At 54.7% G+C, this 21767-nt stretch overlaps 1 protein-coding gene across 1 annotated transcript in view; it reads left to right on the forward strand.

Moving 5' to 3' along the window:
* The window catches only part of MYO18B (myosin XVIIIB), a 259093-nt gene that overhangs the window by 37084 nt on the left and 200242 nt on the right, over positions 1-21767 (forward strand). Inside the window, exon 12 of the mRNA XM_075996653.1 lies at positions 7141-7285. Coding sequence (XP_075852768.1) covers positions 7141-7285 — 145 coding nt within the window. The remainder of the gene's footprint in view (positions 1-7140; positions 7286-21767) is intronic.

Genomic DNA, 21767 nt, shown 5'->3' on the forward strand with positions numbered 1-21767 from the left:
GATTTGCAGGAAGCGGTGGGGGGCTCCTTTGTTCTTGCTCTGCTACCTGGCCGGTATCAAGGGAATGTTTCCTCTGTTCTCCAAGAACAAAAATAAAGTCTGCAAACTCACTGGTCTTTGATACAGACCTGGGCTTGTTCCTAGGGTTGGGCTATTCAGGGACAGTCTCATTAAGGGAATCTGGTGGTCAGGAATTGTCCCCCCCACCCCGCCCCAGAATGACAGCTGCTAAGTATGAGCCCCCCATGGCTTTCAGATTTAGCAAAAAATAATACAGGATGCCCGAGTTAAATTTGAATTTCAGATAAACATCAAATAATGCTTTGGTGTAAGTATGTCCCAAATGTTGCAAGGGCAAGCCTGATGTGTTGGGGGGGGGGGTGCATCAGGGAAGGCTGCTGGGAGGAGGTGACCAGGGCTGGTCCTGGAAGAAGAATGGAATTAGACAGATGCAGTGAGGCCTGTGTTGTCACTCTGCCAAATATTGCAGGGCACAGACTTATATAATAAAAAAAATATATTTTTTTGATCTGAAATTCAAATTTCACTTGTCGTTCTGCATTTTATTTGGCAACTCTGCAGCCCAACTTCATCCCTGGCTGAAGCCCTCCTCTTCCTCCTCCTCCTCCTTGCCGGTACCCCTGACTTTGATTCTGTTTGCTTCTATTTCATCTGTAGCAGTTGGTTCCGTCATCTGCTGACAATTCCCACGGAGTCTGGCAGGGCCGGGTTCACATCCCAGTGCCAGCACCTAAGCTGGTCTTGAGCAAGTGACATCACCTCCCTGGGCCTCCATTTCCTCATCTGTAAAACTGGGATAGTGAGAGCCCACCTCACCCCCAAATTAAATACGATAAGGCCAATAAAGCACGGGGGCAGTGCCTGACGCTCAGCCAGTGCCAGGTTTATTATTATTGCTATTATTATTATTATTCAGCATCATCACGGGTGGCAGCGTTGGACAAGCCGGGCAGGGCAGGCCCTGGGTGGCCCGTGGGAGCGCTTGTCTCCTTATCAGCAAGGCCCTGCCTGCGCTCGCAGTCCCGGTCCGTGCTCCCTGGCGTGACATGCCGTGTTTTCTTTCTTGCCGGCCTTATCTCTTTTCTTGCCTAATTTATGTTTTTAATGAAGCATCTCTTTTGAAAACATTAAGTGAATATATGCTTCCTGTAGAAAAATCAGAAATCAAAAAAAAAAAAAAAACCAACCACAAACACATAAAGACAAAACAAAACCCAAACACACACACACACACACACACACACACACACAGTCATGCAAACCAGGAAACAAGTGCTAATAACTTTGCCACCCAGAGAAACCCACTGGTAACATTTCCACCCACGTTCTTCCAGTATTTTTCCTATGAATATTTACATAGCGCATCACAAGCTAGTGGATAGCATTAAAACTTTCCTAAACGATATTCTTAATGCCCATTCGTGGAGGAGTCCTGATTCCCTGAACTATTTCTCTAATATTGTCCATTTGCAGGGCTTTAAACCTTTCTGTGGCTCTTAGTAATGAGGTGATAAATATCTCTGGGCATCTGTCTTTGGGCTGTTGCCCTCTCAGGCTCCCAGACTCTGTCTAAGGAGATGCCGCCTGCCCTCCTCTTTCCTGCCGTCTCCTTGGTAACAATCTGGGTAGCGGATCACACTGTTTGTTTACCTACAGTCTAAGTTCCGGGAGGGTCGGGGGTCTTAGCATCTTGCTCACTGCTGAAAAGGCAAGGCCACGTGCTCAGCCCGTGTTTGTCGAGCGAATGAATGAACAAACATGCCCACCTCACCACAGCTTTGCTAAAATCATGTCTTTCAATTTTTAAGCCTTTACTACTGTGGTTGGCAGAGATATGCTCATTAAACTTTAGTTTCTGCCCACTGTGTCATTTCACTGGGTCTTTGGGGGTCTCCTGTCTCACTTTGGGTCTCAGAGGACCCAGAGAAAGGGTTCGGAAAGTTCCAGGTTCCCATCCGCCAGCCAGTCTGGGCCACCGGAGTCCTCAAATCTGGGATGAGTAGCACCATGGGTGGACACACTCTCTCCCACCATCGACGGCTCTTATTTGGGGACACTCGCCGGCAGCTCATTGTCATTCACTCATCCACAGATAGTTATTGATCTCGTCACACGCCAGGTGCCGGCATGCAGAGGCAACTCAGCCGGGTCTCTGTCGCCAAAGGACTCACGTTTGGGAGATGGTCGGGGGCTGCCAAGTCCACATCAGCAGATCAGTCCAGGCAGAAGGGACATGTGCCTGAATAGAGGTGTGTGTGGGCTGAGGCCAGGCTGGGAGGCCTATCAGGGAAGGCTGCCTGGAGGAGGCAACTATGAGCCAGAAATGAGCTGAGAGCCAGTGATATAGGTGCAGGGAGGCCAGCAGTCCTGCGACACTGGGCACTGGCTGCAAAGGTAGGGGTGGGTGGTCAGCTGGAGCAGGGACCCAGGGTGGAAGTGCTGAGACCCCCCATCGTGGCACCGGCCGGGAGCTCCATGGCCGTGCCCACGCGCTGACTGCCAGTTCCACACCTCAGTCCCTGCCTTTGCCGCTGCCCCATTTCAGCTCTTAAGTGGAACTTATTCGAGATCTGCTGAGCACCAGGACACATTTGAAATCACAAAGCTTCCCTGTTATTTTCTTCTTCTCTATAATTTGTTTTCCTGCAGCCTAGCCTGGTTTTTTTTTTTTTTTAAAGTTTCCGGCAGCCATGGTCATTATAATAATAATAATAATAATATTCCTTGCCTCCCAGCAGTGTCCGGCTGGCACGTTCCAGGCGTGGGCCGGAGGTGCGTGTATTTCTCAGACTCAGTTGTCAGCTGCAGAGGAACAGTCCCCAACGGGCAGGGTGGCCGTCACCCGCTCGTGCCGGGGCTCTGCGGGAGCTTCCCTTTACTTAATCCATCTAAGGCCCCTTGGAGTGAGGGACCACGATCACATCTGTTTTCCAGGAGTAGCCAGACTCAGAGAGGTGCAGTGACTTGCCCAACGGCGCACAGCTTTTAAGTGGCAGAGGCAGACCTGGGATCCCAGTTGGCTTGACGTCACACCCGGTACTTCTGTCCTTCCCACTCTGTCATCTCCGTCCCCAGTCCTGGCTGGAGATCATGTGCTCTGGGGTCTGATCCGCTGTACACCCCTGGGTCACTTAACCTCTCTCAGCCTTAGTTTTTCCACCTGGGGAATGGGTAGAGCACCACCCATCTCCTCACGCAACTCCAAGGATTGGGGGCTCGGTAGAGTGATATTTATTAACTCTGCCCCTCCCCAGCTGGGTGGCCTTGGGCGAGAAATTTCATCTCTCTTAGCCTCAGTTTCCTCCTCTGTCAGTGGTAGACACCCAAGCCTGCCTCATAGGGAAAAAGCACTAGTGCAATGTAGTAGGTGCTCAATTAATGCCTTCTGTCCTCCCCACTTCAATGGACTCCCAGCACCCAGAGAGGAAGGGCATTGGTGAGCTCTTGAGTGAGGGGCAGAGCCACTTGGGAACAGGCTCTGGACGGACACCCATCCTGCTCTCCCCACAGTGCCCATGAGGCTCACACGCTTGTGCACGTGCCAGTGTGATGTCTCTTTTGCAAAAGAATTGAGTCAGTCTTCAGCATTTTCCTCCCTGAGTTTGCTCCAGGTCAGGAGGTGGAGGGCTGGGAGCAGGTGGGTTGTAGAGCCCCAGGGGAGTCTACGTGGCCCTGGAGGAGGGGCGCTGGTTTACGTCCCGATGAGTCAGAGTCAGACCCAGGCCTGCCTGAGGCCCCCAGTGTGCTCATGTCCTGGGGAGAGGCTGCCCAGGTGCCAGTCCCCTCTTCCAGGGAGGCCTCCAGGAGCGTCTGTCTGAGACAGGCCCCAACACCTGCCTGTCCCTGGCGTTCTCGGCACTCAAATGTCCCATGCTCCTCCAGCCCCTGCCCTTCTGCTTGCAGGCCCGTCCTGCTTCCTGGCGCCCACTCTGCCTGGCTCATTCTGTTCTCCCTTCCTGAACTGCTTCAGACACCGCTTCCTCCAGGAAGCCTCCCCTCCTTCCAGTTGGTTCCACGCCCCTGCCCAGAGTCTCCCGAGCCCCTGGCATGCACTCTGTGTGTCACCATCTGTTTGCGCATCTGCCCCCACCGTGGACTGGGAGCCCACCTAGGGCAGCGCCACACCTGACTCACCTTCCAGGGAGTGCTGGGTACGACCTTGGGCAACAGTGAAGAAAAGTGTCCCCGGGAGGTGGAACAGCCTAAGCAAAGGCATGGCGGGAGAGAGGCAATAGTGAGTGGAAACCATCGTTTATTGAGCACCACTGTGTACCGGCTACTGTGCTGGGTGCTTTACATATATCGACTCGTTTAGTCCTCACGACAGCCCTAGGAGGACAGCAGGATGTTATTTCCATTAAAAACACAGTGAAAACTGAGCTTCTATGCAAGGGCAAGAGACTTGTGCAGAGTCAGACCGCTGGGATTGCAGAGTCCAGTTCTGCCTGACTCCAAATCCAAACCTGGGCTCTCTTGGCATTGCAGGAATCTCTTGAGTACTCTAAACCCAGGCCGTGTTAACACTGAGTGAACATTTTGGATTTTATTTTATTTTTTTTCACTCAATTACCTACAGGCTCTGGTTGACCTTGAGACTGATTGCCTCAGAAAAACTCTGGGCATCTTGTGATTTGAATTTTTTTTTTCCCCCTCCCACTGATTTTTTTTTTTTAATTGCGGTAGAACCTAAAAATGTATAAAGTATACTCGTTGTAAGGGTACGATTCAATGATTTGGGCTGTGATTTATTCCATTCATTCAGCTGATTTCTGTTTTCATGATTTTGATCCAAAGAGTGGCTTTTGCCAGGGCATTACGTGTAAAGAACAATTGGCTCTCTGCAAGTTTAAGGAACTGCAAACACCTTCCTGATCCTAATCCTTTGAAATCAACAAGATATATATATATATTTGTTGATTCGTGGCTTTTGTTCCAAAAGAGACAACGGAAGGGGGGGGAGGGGAGGGGAGGAAGGGATGGAAGCAAAGGAGCTTTAGCACGGGCTACCTGGCGGGTGATGGAGTCCACCTGTAATTGAAAGTCAAATGCTCGCGGCTGGCGGTGGGAGTGGTAATAAATGCGTGGGCACTGTCCTTTCAGCGTCCTTTTCCTGCTACTTTGAAATCTCATAAATAACCGAGAGAGTATGTTGGTGAGACGCCCTCCTTCCCTGCCTTGGCTCCAGCTGCGGTTGCTAGGTTGAGCTTCTGGTTGCTAGGGATTTCGCGGTCCTGTGGCGGCCCAGAAATATGATGGATCAGTGCAACATGCTCTTGCTATTAACTGAAATGTTTCCCCGGTAAGTCTCTCCACGCTCTGACGTCGCCCCAACTGGTTGATGATCCTTGCAGGTTTCCCAGTTAGAAGTGGCCTGAACGGGGAGTCTCGAGAAGCCTGCTTCTAGTCTCGGATCTGGTGTTAATCTGCTGTGTGATCTTGCGCAAGTGTCTCCCTGTCTCTGGGCACTGGACTTTACAAAAGTCAGGGACCTGCTTTGACAGCCTATAGTTCGTCACCCAAGTTCTCTCAGCAGGCCAAGTGCAAATCAGTTTCTCATTATCTGCCGGTGGGTTATTGACAAAAGAATTCCTGTGCCCGGCTGACTTCCTCTTTGCCCAGCAGGCTTCTGGGCTGAGCCTCCTAGGCCAGATGGCGTGCACACAGGAGTTTCAGACTGATTTTAATATTCAATCACACGTAATTGGGACCATAAATCTTAAAAAAAAAAAAACAAACAAAAAAACCCTACAACCCATAAACATCTGACTGTGTCATTTTCTCTTGCCTCCTGGTAAAATCTCTGGCAGTTTCCCATTGCTGCACTGGGGGCGGAAAATTAGTATCATTTCAGTTACGGAGGCAGATCAGTTAGTTGGTGGTGGCCGCAAGGGGTGATGTCCCGAAAGGAATCTGGACTCACTGGCTTGCTGTGGGGTCTTTTTTTTTTTTTTTTTTTTTTTTTTTTTGAGACAGAGTCTCACTTTGTTGCCCAGGCTAGAGTGAGTGCCATGGCGTCAGCCTAGCTCACAGCAACCTCAATCTCCGGGGCTCAGCGATCCTACTGCCTCAGCCTCCCGAGTAGCTGGGACTACAGGCATGCGCCACCATGCCCGGCTAATTTTTTGTATATATATTTTTAGTTGGTCAATTAATTTATTTCTATTTTTGGTAGAGACGGGGTCTTGCTCAGGCTGGTTTCGAACTCCTGACCTTGAGCAATCCGCCCGCCTCGGCCTCCCAAAGTGCTAGGATTACAGGCGTGAGCCACTGCGCCCGGCCTTGCTGTGGGGTCTTGATTGATTAGTGATGCCTGCCGTGAGTCCGGGAATATCGGCAGGGACACGTACGCATGTTTGCCAGTCATGGCTGGAATGTAAAGCCCATCCCTTTAATATAACGATTGAGGCCTTTAAGATTGGCCCCTGCCAGCTTCTCAAGTTTTATCTTCTCCTCTTCTCTGTCTGACCCCCTTCCAAAAATATTAATAAACGGTTACAATGGATCACCTGTTGTCCCCCAAAATTCCCTTTGCTCACGTGGTCGCTTCTGCCTGTAAGGACCCTTGATACCTTAAATGGGTTAACTCTGCCAATTTAATCTTTCGCACGTGGATCACAATTTGGTCTCTTCCGCACTCTGCTCTCTGGCTCTCCTGGGCGGGGTGACCTCCCGCTCCCTCCTCTGCTGCCCCGGAGTTCCCCGCGTAGACCTGTGCCCGCCTTCCCCTCCGCCTGCCGCACGCTCAGTGGCTTTTAAGCCTCTTTCCATTTCTGCCCGGAGAGAGCGCCTCAAAGCCAAGGTCTGGGTTTTTTGGCTCATCTTTGCATGCCCAGACCAGAGCCCAGCGCAGAGCGGAGCCTCTCTGCGTCTGCCCCGAGTGAACACACTCGCCAACAGAACTCACGCTGCGTGGCGAAGTCCCCTGGGGGTGATCGTGGTATCTTTCCCAGATGTCTGAGTTTGTTGGTCAACACTCCCCGGCTTCACTGCGGGCAATCTACTGCGGTGACATAGTGACCCACGCGTTCTCCCGAGACCGAGCTTGGCTTCGAGTTGTGGGTTTGCAAGTTCTCCGTGTGATGGTCACTTTCTCCTCTTTCTCCCCCCCGCCCCTCTCAGCCTGAAGACAAGCAGAAGGCGGCGGCGGCCTTCGCCCAGCTCCGGGGTGCCATGGAGCTGCTGGCCATCTCGGAGAGCGAGCAGAGGGCCATTTGGCGGGTGCTGGCAGCCATCTACCACCTGGGCGCTGCGGGGGCCTGCAGAGGTACGTTCTTCCTGCTGGCCCGCCCGGGCCGCCAGCTGTCTCCTTTGGCAGGTGCCTGACAAGGCCCTTCTCCCGGCAAGACGGGGACAGGGTCAATCTGTCATCTTCTGTGTCCCTGGGACTGCTCCTCGGGAGGCTGCCGAAACCAGGCGTCGCGGGGAGGAAACGGGGCCGGAATTTTCAAACAAACCTCTAGACCAGGTCTGTCCGAAGGAGCTTCCTGCAGTAACAGAGACGTCCTCTAGCCGTCCCGTCCAGCGTGGTCGCCACTAGCTGCAGGTGGCCACTGCACGCTTGAATCATAGCTGGTGCAACCGAGGAACTGCATTTTTCATTGTGTGCATTTTTCATCCTAACTAATTCGAATTTAAGTAGCCACACACAGCTAGTGGCTACTGCGCCGGGCGGGGCAACTGTAGAATATGCTAGAGAAGAACCCAGAAGGCTCCGGTCGCTTCTGCAGACCCCAGAGGGGAGCCTTTCCGTAGGCGTCTCTAGGTGGAGCATTTTGCTTTCAGTGCGGGTTTCTCAGCGTGGAGACTCGGTTGCCATCCCTTGATCGTGTCAACACTAAGCAGTCACCCCGTAGGAGCAGAAGTTTGAGAAAACTGCAGGCAGGGACCAGGAAACCATTTATTTTTTTTACTTTGCACCATCTAACTTTAGCAGAGGACCTCAGACAACATTGCTTCTAATAAACCTTGTCACAAGGGCCACCCCAACCGCCGCGATGACAAGTCGACGTTGACTCTGCGGCCGGCCCTGGCCCGGGCGGAGGAGGGGGCGTAGGAGAGGCTGTGCGGGCACCATCCCTCCCTGTGACTTTGCCGTCTTGTTTGCAGAGATGAGACTTCTCACCCCGAGACCATCCCCGGCTCTATCAGCTGACTGGGGGTGGGGTGGGGCGCGGCTGCGTCCTCCAGACCGGGAAAGGCGCGGAGCCTCGGCGTTGGTTGGGCGCGGGGCGGGGACCTCCGTGGTCAGGGGACAGGTGGCAGGAAGCAAACGCGATTTCCAGAAGGGAAAACCAAGGCGTGGAAGGGCTCGGTGCCCTAAACTGCAGGGCGCGGACTCCAGGGTGAGGCACGTCTGGGGTTGACGATGAGTCTCGGATTCAGTGGCGGCTTCTTTCAAGATGCTAAGGGTGGGCTCGCTGCTCGGGTTGAACGGGATGAGGATGAGGAGGCCGTCTTAGGCCGCGCCCCACCCGCCGCAGACCGTGCGACGAAGATCTGGGGACAGTAGTGGCTTGTGTGGGTGGGAGAGGGTCCCAGGAGGCGGCAGTGGGGATGCGGAAGGGAGACAGGGGCGGGAAGGCAGGTGGCACAGGTGTGTTCAGGAGCGGCTTACCTGGGCAGTTGAAGCTCAGCCCCACTGGGGACCTCTGGGCAACTTGCCTCCTGGTTTGCCTTACCCAAGAAGCCAGGAAGCTGGAGCATTTATCCAGAGACAAGGGGACCCCCTGGCCTGTCGGCATGTCAGCAGAGATATGACCGAGCTTGGTTAGCTTTCCCCTCCCGGGGCGGAGGTGGATGGGGACTCAGGGACCTAACCCATGCGTGCGAACACCTAGGACGATAAAAGAGAAAATCACTTTTATAAATATTTTATTAATACATGATTATGGCAATAATTTCTCCCATCCCTCCCCCGAACCCCACCTTGTAAATTATTTTAAGAAGAGCTGCCGTCAGTCTGCCTGGGAGGCCTGCCCGATGATTTACTTACTATATATTCTGCTTTGGAACATTTCATAATAGGTTGCTCTAAAATCAGCTATTAAGAATTTCAAAGTCGTATATAAATGTCTTTGCTAGGTGTCATAACAGATCATTTTGAAATATATTAAGAATCATTTTCATTAATCAACGTTTTTTTTTTTTTTCCTTCATTAAAATGATACTCTCTTCCCAGTGTGCTTGGCTTCTCAGCTTAGTTTGAGAGCCCTGATCCTAATTTTAAAAACCAATGGCAGCCCCCGTGGGGAGGTTTGGGGGCCTTATAACTGGACTCAGGGTTTTTGAACTCTTGTAGCAATCACAGTCGCCACAATATTGGTTTGGTGTTTTGACAATTGCAAGAGTACTGATAGCTCTGTTATGCTTTTTGATCTGATGAGACTCATGCACTCATGACCAAAAATAGTGAACAAAAATAGTGCCATTGGCCAGGGTCCTGACTCAGCCAGCTGGGTGTGAATCCCACCCACTGCTGGGTCTGATCTCCCCAAGCCTCCTCTGTGAAATGGGGGGTCGAGGTGACAACCACTGTGCAGGCGTGGTTTGAGGATTAAATGAGTCGATGCCCAGAACTGTGGGGCCCAGGACTTGGCTCCTGGTGGAGGGGTTCATAAGTCTTCACTCTCATCCATTTCCATTTTATAGACCAGGGTTCCTCAAACTTTTTAAACAGGGGGCCAGTTCACTGTCCCTCAGACCACTGGGGAGTGCGCACTGTGGCCCCGGGACGAGTCGGCTGCTAAGCAGGACAGGCAGCGGCAGCAAAAACACCCGGGGGGCCAGATAAATGTCCTGGGTGGGCGGCATGTGGCCCACGGGCCGTTATAGACGCCTGTTATAGACAAGCAAACAGTGGCACAGAGATGGTATGTCATTTACCTGGTATCACACAGCCAGTACGTTCCAGAGTGAGGTTTGGGCCATTTTCATTTTCCTGGGGCCCCTGTGCCCAGCGCTTACAGATCTGACCATGTCACTGCCTCCTTAGAACAGGCTGGGAGGGACAAGAATGATGCCCATTTTACAAATGAAGAAACCGATGCCCACCGGAGAGTTTCATGCACATTCCTCAGGACACCCAGCCAAAGCCAGAGACAGTATCTGGATTTCGGTCTGCCCGAGCTGGGCCCTGCCCTCCCACCCCCCAGGACCACACCTCCCACCTGCCCGGCACCCTGTGCTGCCGCCTCCTCCGGCAGGACTCCTACTCAGTTCAGCTCCGACACTGACCACCTGCAGCTAGCGCACGCCCCACAGGTGGCAGGCTCGGTCCCATGCGGCTGCCCCCACGGCAGACCCTGGCTGCAAAGCACCGGGCCTCCTGTTCTTCTAACCGACTGGCTCTCAAGTCAGGGCTTCCCATGACCCTGTCCTCCCCTTTGATAACTCCCCGGGCTCAGGAAAGCTCTTGACCTACTACCACCGGCTGTTAGACAGGATACAACTCAGGAGTAGCCGGATGGAATGATGGGACCCCGTCATTCAGAGGTTTTATGGAGGTCTCCCGGTGCAGGCGCGGCTGATTAAATCACCAGCCAGAGGTGACGGACTCACTCTCCAGCCACTCCCTCCTCCCCAGAGGCTAGGGGTGAGGTGGAAAGCCCCTAACCCTCCCATCGTGCCCTGGTCTTTGTGGTGCCCATCCCCCGTCCTGAAGCCACCCGGGGGCCCCCAGCCACCGGTCATCTCACGAGCATCCCCAAGACAGTCTCGTGGAGACTCCACAGGGTTTCGGAGCGAGTGCCGGGAGCAGGGGATAAAGGCTGGGTAGATATTTGTCACAGGGGCCAAGCCCTGAGCGGCAGCCCCCAGGCCTGGCTGGCTGTGGCCTCTTGGGGACATGCAGCATCGGTCCCTAGTGTCTGGGGCCAACCAGACTGGGGACGGGCGGCCCGTGTGCTGAGGCCCCGAACCAGGGCACTGACGGGGGGGGGTGGCAGTTTCCTTCCCACTGTCACCCTCCCGCCCCACGCTGGGCACTGTCACTTCCTCTTTCTCTGCTGGAAACTTCCTTCTCCTTTCCCCCTGCTCTATGAGGACTCCAGTCCTTCTCTGGTCTTTAAAAGGGGCACTGTGCCCATGCGGGGTGGTCCCAGGCTGACCAGGGCCAGGCCTCCGGTCACCACGTGGTCCCTGCCCTGGGAGATTCGGCACTGATGTCACACAAGACCCCCACAGCAACTCCTTGGGACCCTCCGAGCCTCGTGCTCTGGGGGGTCCCATTGCACCCCCCTATGAAGGTCCCATCAGGTCCCCGCTGACCCCCGAGTTCTGCCACCACCTCCTTCCCTGTCCCTTCAGTTCCCGAAATGCGACGCGGTATCCTTTATTGCAGGAGACCTTCGGGCGCCTTGCCTCGGGCGGCTGGCTGGCTGCCTGCAGGGCCTGGGCAGCCCTGTCATCAGCCAGGTACCCCGGGAAGCCCCAGAGTCACTGAGGACGCCTCCCCTTGGGATGCGGCAGAGAAAAGAACACGGACGCTTTGCCCTCAGCCAGCTCTGGCTCCAAATCTCAGCTTGGCCTTTTTACTGGCTGTGTGCAACCGGGGTCAAGTCACACAATTAGCCTGAACTTGACCTGGAAAAGGGAGAAATGGCGGCGGCACAGAGCCACCTGGGCCTCACCCGGGCTCGCGGTGCTAACGAGAGTGGCCCAGGCGTGCTTGCAAAGCGGCCTCACTGACGTGCAATTCACGGACCATGAGGGCCACCCACTTAGAGCAAACGCTTCGGTGGTCCCTGTGGCTCGGGTCTTGGGGAGAATGGAAAGAAAACACGGTCTAAGAGCAAACGCTCTAAGTGGCTTGCAGAGTAGTCTCAAGTATGCCCAGCTGTCACCATAGTCAATTTTAGTCAAATCTGGGACATTTTCATCATCTTAAAAAGAAACGCTTCCGCTGTCACCCCCTAAATCCCTCATCCTCAAGCAAATTCTTCCTCCCAGTCTGACAGCACCACTGAGCTGCTCTCGGTCCCTGTGGATTTCCCTGTTCTGGGCATGGTACGTGAACGCAGTCATGCAGGATGCGTTGTTTCGTGACTGGCTTTTTTCACGTAGCATAGTGTTTTCAAGGTTCGTCTACGCTGTGTCACGGATCGGTACTTCAAACCCTTTTAGGCCTGAATGATATTCCATCGTATGGATGTGCCACATTTTGTTTAGCCGTGGACCATGTTTTCTTTCCATTCTTCCCAAGACCCGAGCCATAGGGACTGCTTGAGTATGTGCCCCAATCAGCCTGCTCAGTGGTAGAATTACACCCATTCTCCAGATGAGAGGCAGAGGCTGAGTGGTTCTGGGACGGGGCTGTGTGCATATGCATGCTTAGAAGACTAGACTGCAGTCAGACACACCCAGCCAAGATTCAGCGTTGCCCTTTGTTAGCTGTGTACGTTGGAACAGGTTGGTTTCTGTCTCTAAGCCTCAGTTTTCTCATCTATAAAACGGGGGCAGTGATAATACCCTCCCCACAGGGGTGAGGGCAGATGAAATGCAGTGATGTGCAGAGGAAGTTATGAGCTCAGGGCTTCATGGATCTGGAGACGTGTCCATTTTATTTATCCTGAACATCCCAGGGCAAAAGTAAACCAGACCTTCGGGTCTGCTCGCCGGATCCTCTCTCTTAAACTTCTAATCATTGGCGCTGAGATTGGTGAGATTCACACCGTTGTGACTTCAACTCATGACAAGAAACCTTTTACCTCCTGACCCCAGCGAAAACACACACACACACACACACACACATGTTTGACAGAGAAAAGTACACAGAGGCAATCCTCTGTATTCCTGAGTTTGGGGAAAAAAAGAAAAAGAAAAGAAAAACACCTGAATACTGGCATGTAGATACAACATATACCAGAAACTCACCCAGGTAGAACGACTTTCTCTGTAGCCACCAATCCTGCTGCGTTCTGTTTGGCCTTTAGTTTTATGTTTAACCTCGTGCACTCTCCACCTAGCCACCAGAGTGGCCCTTTTCAGACAAAACCCAGCCCACGCCCTCCCTCCACCCTCCGGACACCCATCTTGCTCAGAGACGAGCCAAAGCCCCCACAAAGACCCCCAGGCTCTGGGGGACTTGGAGTGATGACTCCTGAGCATTTTCTGTGCTGAGTCATAGGCTCGATCACAGGACCCGAAGGAGCATTCAAAACAGTGCCATCAGGGGGGTCTCGGTCATTCGTGCAGATGAGGCAACTGTGGCTCAGAGAGGGGGTGCGACTTGCTCAAGGGCACACAGCCGGGAAGGGGCAGCGCTCAGGGCTGCCTGAACCTGGGCTCTCCAGCTTTGCATGGGGACCAGACTCCTTCTCACCCACTGCCACTGTCGTCGGAGCCTGTAGGGAGCAGGGCCTGCGGCCCCTCACGGCTCACTCAGAAATCACCGGCTCGAGACAGATGGATGGATGAGTTTACCTAACATGTTACACAGGAAGCTTCAGAGCGAAGACACAAAGGTACAGGGAAATTGTCCATGTTTATATTTAGGTTCAACAGAGTACAGACAGCTGTGCAGAAGTATGATCTGACAAAAGGGGGTGATCTGCTGCTAACAGACCGCACGGGGAACCCTGCAAGGCCCGTCGGTCTAGATCCTTCTTGGCTTCTCTGAGCAGCATCCTTCCTTCTGGGTGTGGGCAGGGCCCTCCCTGGAGTGGGGCTCTTCTGACCTGCGGTCCAACAGGGTGGGTCAGATAACTTCTTTATGGCCAGTGTTTGCACAGAATGCTTTTAGGTTTTATGGCTGGCTTTGGACAAAGGCGTTCTGGCATCTACGACCTGCCTTGGGGCAGCGGGATTCTGGTTTCCGTGGCTAGCCCTCGAGAGCACGGGGACAGGAGAGGGTCAGAGAAAACACTTCTGCTTCTGAGGCCTTTATTTTGGGGTGCTGTTTCCTGAGCCCCAACAAGCTCTTCTTGTGCGAGAGTGCTCCCGGATTCTAAGCAATTGTTTTCTGGGTGTGTGGCGGGGGTCGCTCTTGGCGCAGGAGGAGTGGGCTCACGTAAGCTTCCTGGCCGTCCGGGACACAGTCACGGTTGCTCAGCCTGGCGGCCGCGGGGTAACCTTGCTTTGCCCGGCCAGGTCCAGGCAGGGAGGAGGAGGCGGCTGAGCTTGCATGGGAGGCTGCGGGCTGTCCCGCCAGAGGGGCGCATCGGGAGCGGGAGGCCGGGTACGCGGGAGGCCGTGGGCATTGCTCTCGGGCGCCCGGGTGTCCGGGTCAGCTGGAACGTCCGTGCCACGCAGGAGGTGTGGGGGGCTTGTCTGCCGAGGACGGGCTGGGCCCTGCTCAGGGCGGGGGACATGCTCCGTCTCCCAGCCCCTCTGGGGGGGCAGGTGCGCCCCCTCCCTCGGCACCCAGCGTCAGTGGCGACGGAGCAGGGCAGCCACACTTTAAGGCTCGCTCTCCAGGCCTGCCTGTGCTGCCACTTAGCGCACGCCGTTCCCCTCGCTCCTCCAGACAAACTCAGCCCCGCGCGTCGGTGGGGAAAGCCAATCTCTTCCAGGAGAGACCGCTTGCCCACGGCGCGCAGTGGGGCCGCACCCAAGCTTAGCCTGGACGAAGGCCACCTCGTTTCATCCTGGCCGGCAAAGGGGTGTCCTTCGAGGTCAGAAGACAAAGGGTCCCCGTTTGGGCGCTGTCAGATGGGGTCTGGAAAGGTCACCTGCAGGTGTGCTCGCAGAGCCGCGGCCGGGAGCCAGAGCTCTCTCCGGGGGTCCTGGTGTCTTGGTGGCCTCATCCAGGACACCTGCGTCCCGGAAGCCCCGGCCCGCTTCCCAGCCGGGCTCCCGCCTCGCCCCCTCCCCTCCTCCCTGCCCTGCGCCCTCACACGCGGTGGTGGGAGTCTCCACTCGCACGTCTGATCGGCTCGCGTGCATGGGGCCGTCTGTGGCTCCGCGTGGGCAATGCCAGCCCGGTCTGGTCCCCGCCCGCCTCTGAGTCTCCGTCTGAGCTCTGGTTTTCCTGCTCCGTGTGCTCCGGGCGTGACCTGGCCACCGGATTCCTTTCTCATGCGGGCTGTTGATCCAAGCTCGTGTTTTCTTCCCTTTGGCGAAAGGTGGCCTGTGGACCAAGTAGCTGGCGCCCATGTTTCCAAAGGCAGCAATTGGATGCTCTCCAGGGCTTGCTCGATGAGAGAGTGACATGTCCTATTGGTCATAAACGTGTCACACTTTCAAGGACAAAGGGACCCAGACTCCACCCCTGGATGGGGGAACTGCAAAGTTCTAGGGCATATGGGATGGGAGAGATAGGTGTGGCCCTACTTAGCCACAGTGGCCTCAAGTAAGTAACTTAAGCCTGCTGTGGCTCAGTTTTCTTGCCTGTAAAATGGGTTTGTAACGGGGAGTGACTTCACAGGTCTGCTGGGCAGATGAACTGAGGCGCCGTGTGCCGAAGCCCTTTTGTGACAGCACAGTGCAGGCATGTCACTAAGTCAGCTGTTGTAGAGTATGATGCCACAAGGCTGTGGAGTCGGTCACAGCCAGGGCTTTACCTGGGACTTTGGCTCCCTGTTTCGTTACCAGGGGCCCCCAAAGGACCCTCTTCTCGCAGAAGAGTAAATCAAGCATGAACTCCATGGGCTCTTTTCATCAAGAGACAGTTTCTCTGTCCTGGGGCCTCTTTTTTTTTTTTTTTTTGTATGAGATTAAAATCAGACACAGCAGTCTTCCCAGGAATGATCTCTGTTAGCAAAATCCTCTTGGGCTTTCCCTGTCCTTTATCTCAGCAAAGGCTAGGAGGTCGCTCTCCGTGGATTTTCCCTTTTAGTTCTCACAGCAACCTTGACAAGTAAGGAAGGAGTCAGCATTTGTGATTCAGGATGCCGAGGCTCAGAGAGGTTAAGCAACATTGCCAAAGTCGAACAGCGTCATGTGGCGGGGCCAAGTTTAGAACTTAGCGCCTGTCTGCGCACAAAGTTCCTGCCTTTCTCCACGTCCAGGGTGCGTTCTGGGTGCCTGGACCTCTGCCCTGTCTCCCAAGAGCTCCTTCTCAGCTCCACCCAATCTCCACCCAGTTCTGCACTGGGAAGGCCGGGCCACTAAGCAGATCCAGGACAGCTCAGAAATCGAGGCCAAAGGCATGGACCAGGCTAAGCTGTGTTCAGTCTCGCTTCTCCTGCCTTGATCTTGGTGGCTCTCTCTTGACCACTGAGACTCAGTGTCCTCATCTGCAAAATGGGGATACTAACACTGCCTACCTCTTAGGGTCCTTGCGAGGTTGACATCATGTAATCTGAATATTCAAAGCCCTGTCGTTGTTAGTATTGTCATCATTATTATTATCAATGAGAAATCTGTCCACTGTCTGGGGCAGTTTTCCCCGGCGATGCTTAGGAAGGGAGGCCGGCGTGGGCTGGTCTTTAACCCTCTCTGACCCCCGCGATCCTGTAGCTGTCAGAGCCGATGCCCGTGGTCCCCCGGAAAGTCAACCGCTGGTCACTCCGTTGTCCCTCACTTCTGCACAAAATAAAAAGCAGTCATGTTCAGAGTCCAGAATGACAACAGGGATGAACGGTGCCCGTCCTTTGTTTTGTGTCCTTCTGAAGGCCAGCGGGGCGTTTACTTGTCTCTCGCTTGCTGCTGACCCCTGGCGGAATATTCGAGACGGTCGGGCCATCTCTAACCCAAGGAGGGGCCGCAACGGGGCGATGAAGGGAGGCGGCTCTCTCCCCGCCTGCCACGGTGAAGATGTCCATCCCTGAATAGCCGGGGCTGTAACTCGGGGAGCCCAGAGGACCCTGCTAGAAAGACGGACGATGTCGATGGCGAGAAGGGCCCAATGACGCCCCCTGCCTCCCGCTGGGGACGTCCTGGCACCGTCGGCCAGCGCGGTCCGTCAGGGACGGGAGGAGGTGACCGGCACTTCCACGCCGGGCAAGACCTGAGCGCAGAAGGCCAGCGACAGCAGTGACAGCGGTGCTAGGCGCTCGGTGCCGTGGCCGCGTACCTGGTGCCCCGTGGAGCGCTGCAGCATTTCTGTAGTTTTGAAGCAGTCGTGTGAGCGGTACTTTAATGTCTTTCCATCAGAAGGGGAAACAGCACGGAAGAACGGAAGGTGACAAAGAGAGGACGGCCCCTGTGCTCAGCCCAGACCCCCTGCGGTCGACGGCGGCCACGGTGAACAGTTTCAGGCACTTTTTTTTAAAAAAAAATAGATTTTAAATTTTAGAGCAGTTTGAGGTTTAGGGAAAAATTGAACGGAAAAGGACAGAGTTCCCACGTAGCTCCCGCCCCTGCCCGCACGCCGCCCCGCGATCCACCCCGTGGGATGCACCAGGCTCCATACACTGGTATTAATTAACGGCCACAGTTCACATCTGGGCTTCCTCCTCCCGGGGCTGTGGACGTTGACAGGTGGGCGATGGCACGTGTCATCATGGGACATCATGGCAGCGTGCGATGGCTGCAGGGTCAGACAGGGTGGCCTCACTGCCCCAACAGGCGGGATGTTTCTTTTCTTTTTTCTTAAGCTTCTGGTTTGAAATAATTCTATAATAGAATCACGGAAGTGGCAAAAGTCACACACAGAGTCCCATGCGCCCTTCCTCCGGCGTCCCCCAATCAGGGCGCCATCCATGGCTGCGGGACACTGGGAAGCCGACCTGGGTGCGTCCCCGTGCCCCAGGCTGCAGCCCTCATCTTCGGGGCCTCACTCTGTGCAGTTAGCTGCACCTGTGCATGTCCCGTGGGTGTGGGCTCAGTGCCTGGTGGTGGCTTCTTGCACCTGTGGGTTCACGTCACGTCCTTCGCTTTTGTCACGTCTCACGGCACGGCTTGTCTTGGGGTCTCTTTCCACCTCGGTCCAGAGCAATGCCCCCAGTTCTCCCTGCTGACTGACCGCAGAGAACTGCCCAGCGCGGATGGGACTCCATTTACGTGGCAGTTCTCCCGTCACTGAGCATTCAGGTGGTTTCTTGCTTTTCTTGGTGTTATAAACAACGCCCCACTGAACGTCTTTGTGTGCAGACAGTGGTGCATGTGGGTGAGCATTTTGGAGGTTTCCTGGGAGTGGAAATGCTAGGTCAAAGGGCGTGTCCAGTGTTTAGCGTTTCCATGAACATGGGCCGTCTCACCTTCCCTGGGCGTGTTCGGCTCGAGCCTGTGGGGAAGGTGCTATTGTTATCATTTCCATTTGTAGGTGGGGAAGCTGAGGCTCAGAGAGGTGAAGCCACTAACTCACGGTCACACAGCTCTGAGTGGCACAAAACTGGGCCCTCTGCCTGGCGTGCACTGTTTTGTTGGGGGTCAGAGGAAGGCCTGGCGTTTTCAAATGGACCTGCTGCCTCTGCCATGGAGGTGCCACCTCTGTTCCCTCCTCCAAGGCGGACTCAGGGCCCGCCCTGCCTTTGCTTCTCTGGGCTCCCTTCTGTCTCCTTAGCAGGGGCAGAAGGAGCCAGGGTCAGGCCAATCTAGAAGTTTCTCACTGCGGCTCAGCGCTCTGCTGTGCTCCCTTCCAGTTCTGGGGGGTTCTTTCCTACCCATCCGACCCGGTCCCCAGTTGCTTCCTGCCCTGGAGGAGACAGGCTTCGCCCCGTAACAAGGATTTCCGAGCCCGGAGCACTCTTGCCGCCCCCCCAGTCCCCCCCATTTTCCCCAAGAGTGCGGATCAGTGTTCATGTCCGGCTGGCTGTGACAGCTCTGCGTGTTTCTCCAAACCCTGTGAATTAGAGTGTGCTTAGAGTCGTGGAGTCAGAGGGCCGGGACAGCTGTGGTCTGGGTCTGGGTGGCTTCCCCCTGCAGACGGGCTCAGACAAGGAGGCTCAGCCTCCCATGGCCTCAACTTACCCAGGGCTCCGCCAGCGCCCCAGGGATCTCCCTGCGTGGCTGTAAAGGAGCCGCTCGCCCGAAGAGCAGCCCTGGTAGAGGGGAGAACCCAAGCGCTGGAAAGGGACGCAGCCTGCAGCCGCCCGAGCCCCTCTCTGCACAGGGCAGGGACCAAGGCCCAGAGAGGGGAAGAGGCTTGCTCAGGGCCACACAGCGAGGCTGTGGGGGAGGTGGGCTAGAACCCTGGGCTCCTGACTCCAGAACCAGTGCCTATCTCGCTTGGCCCCTTCCTCGTTCCCTCCCTCCTTCCCTCCTCCCACCCTGCTTCTCTCCACTCCTCCCTTCCTCTCTTCCTCCTTGTCTCCCTTCCTCCTCTCCTTTCCGCTCAACCCTGCCCTTCTTTCCCCTCTCCTCCCTGTCCCCTTCTCTCTCTCTCTCCTTCTTTTCTTCCCCTCGGTGCTACCGGACGGCAGGTCCTTGGCCGTCCTGACACCCCACCCTCACCCTACAAGGCACGATTTTGACAGAGTCAAGAGAGAGGGACCCAGACAAGTGCACGATGCTGGGAGGAGACACCGGAGTGGAGACTGGTGTCCCCACCCCCTCCCTGGCATGCCTCGAGGCAGAGACCCTTGAGCTAAATCTTGAAAACAGGAGAACTTAGGAAGGGCGCTCCAGGCAGAGGGCCCTGAGTGGGCAAAGGCACGGTGGCTTGAGTCCCCATGGAGCAGGGTCAAGGGTCTTCCTTCTCGATGCAAAGCCTGGGGCCTCTGTCTTCCTAGCCATACGGCATCAGCCTGAGCCTGCTGCTCTGGTGTCGTGAACCTCAGGGCTCTGATTCAGAGAGGATCGCCCCGTGGCCCAGCACCCTCGAGGCCTGTTCCCTCCTAGGCCCCCTCCTGCGGCTACATTCCCTGGGTCCTCCGCCCCGCCCAGCTGGGGGCTCAGCTCCCTGCCTGGCAGCTGGTGCAGCCAGGCCTGTTCCCGACCACGGGCAAGGGTTTATTCTGCGTTTTCTGAGCATATGGAACTCATGCATTAAGCTGGAATGGCTGCATAGGGATGTTAAACAATTATATACATATTTTTTAAAAAAATGCATGCTGGGACATGGCGATATTGGAAGGCAGAGCTGGCCAGAAGCCAACACCTGGGAGGGTGAAGGTGGGAAGACTGGGGTGCTTGGGGGACCCGGGTTCGGATCGGCTGAGCCACTCCCTTGCTCGGTGGCTCTGTGAAAGTCTCCCCCTTTCTTTGGGCCTCTGTTTCTCATAAATAACAACAGTAGCTAACATTTACTCGGTGCCTAACCCGTGCTAAGCACTATTCTATGAGCTTTGGCCATTTCGACAATCTCATGGAGTAGGTGCTGTTATAACCCCACTTACCTCATTGACTCTCCACCAGCACCCCCATGGGGTAGCTCCTGTTCCTCACTCCCGCTTAACAGAAGAAGAGACTGGGGTTCATAGTGTTGACATGACTCCCCAAGGTCACACGGCTTTGAGCAGTGGAGGCGGGATTTGAACCCAGGCGGTCTGTGTGCAGAACGTTGCCTTTTCTTGCAGCCGCTGCAGCCTCTTGGACTTATCTCTTCTCTACAGGAGGCTTCTTTCTTCACGGGGCCTCGGAATTGCCAGCCTCAGTGTGAGGAAATGCGAACCAGATGCAGCAGCGTTATAAATAAGTCACATAATGTTGAGTAATTCAGCAACAGCACGGCTATTGTTGGAAGGAGAAATAACTTGGTTATTAATAAATGCAGGAGGCCACAGTAATTGATAGCAATTGAACTCATGGTGCGTGGGGAAAAACAGCTATGTTATTTTCTCTCTCTCTTTATTTTTTTGTTGTGTTGAGCATAAAAGCAAAAAAAAAAAAAAAAAAAAAAAACCTGCCTTTGCAGGTGGATTTGAGCATCTTGGAAACTGCAGTTCCTTTACTTTCCCTTGCTCCTTCTTTTTCCTTCTTTTTCTCATTTCCTCTTTGTTTGTTTGTTTGTTTTTTTCTATTCAAACCCCAGTCTGCCTCTTACAGCAGGAGTGACCTTGGACAAGTGACTCAAGTGCGGCAATTTGCCCAGAGTCACCTGGGTAGGTGAGGGCTCTTTCAGTTAAACTGGTATTTTCCTAAACTAGTGTCTCCTAGAACATTAGACCTGCGGAAGACTTATAAAAGCATTCAGAGGACCAATAAGTCTGAGCAGAACTTCCCCTTCTTAGAGACTCATAAGACATACTTAAAAGGCCTTGAGAAGTCCTGCAGTTAAGAAACTTATTTAGCCAAGCATTGACCAAATGGGTATGACACACAACTCATTTCTCCCAGTGATACCGGTGACCGTCCCATGGAACAACTGCTAGCAGGTGCACTGTTGGGGGACTCTGACCCCCAGCTCTGTGGCTGCTCTTCTCTGCTCCCTTCTGGCACCCAGAGAGTTACTGACTCAGCCCTGCCCTCGGCAGCACACTGGCTGGAGCCTGGCGTCACCCCAGACATGCAAATGGATTCTGAGGAATAGACAGAGAGACAGAGGAAGAGCCACAAGCCCAGACATTAGCTGCTCTTTCGAGAGCCTCCCCTTGGGCTCTGAACCTTGCCACGCGTGGCCATGGTCTCCCAGCCTTAGCACCTTGCAGCGGGTACAGATGTTGACACAGGGTTCAAAGCCAAGGTGTTTTGTGGGGGGTGATCACAGGAAGCACCAGGAGAGGATGGGGAAGGGCAATGGGGAAGGGAGGCAGGAACTGTGGGCCGACCTGCCGTGGGCACCTGTTTCCCACCAGCAGCCGGGAAAATGGTTGGAGACCAAAACCACACACCAAGAGTGATCTCTGCACCGTTAGCTTTGGGATCATTCTGGGCATAGTCTCCTTGCCTCCAGGTGAGCAGAGACAAAAGCACCTGGATAGAATGCTCAATCCCCTCTGGAGTGGGCCAGGGCGGGGGAGGGTTCGTGACCCCCTTTTCCCAACCCA

The sequence above is a fragment of the Microcebus murinus genome, chromosome 22 (genome assembly GCF_040939455.1).
Source record: "Microcebus murinus isolate Inina chromosome 22, M.murinus_Inina_mat1.0, whole genome shotgun sequence".
In the NCBI taxonomy this organism is placed as follows: Eukaryota; Metazoa; Chordata; class Mammalia; order Primates; family Cheirogaleidae; genus Microcebus; species Microcebus murinus.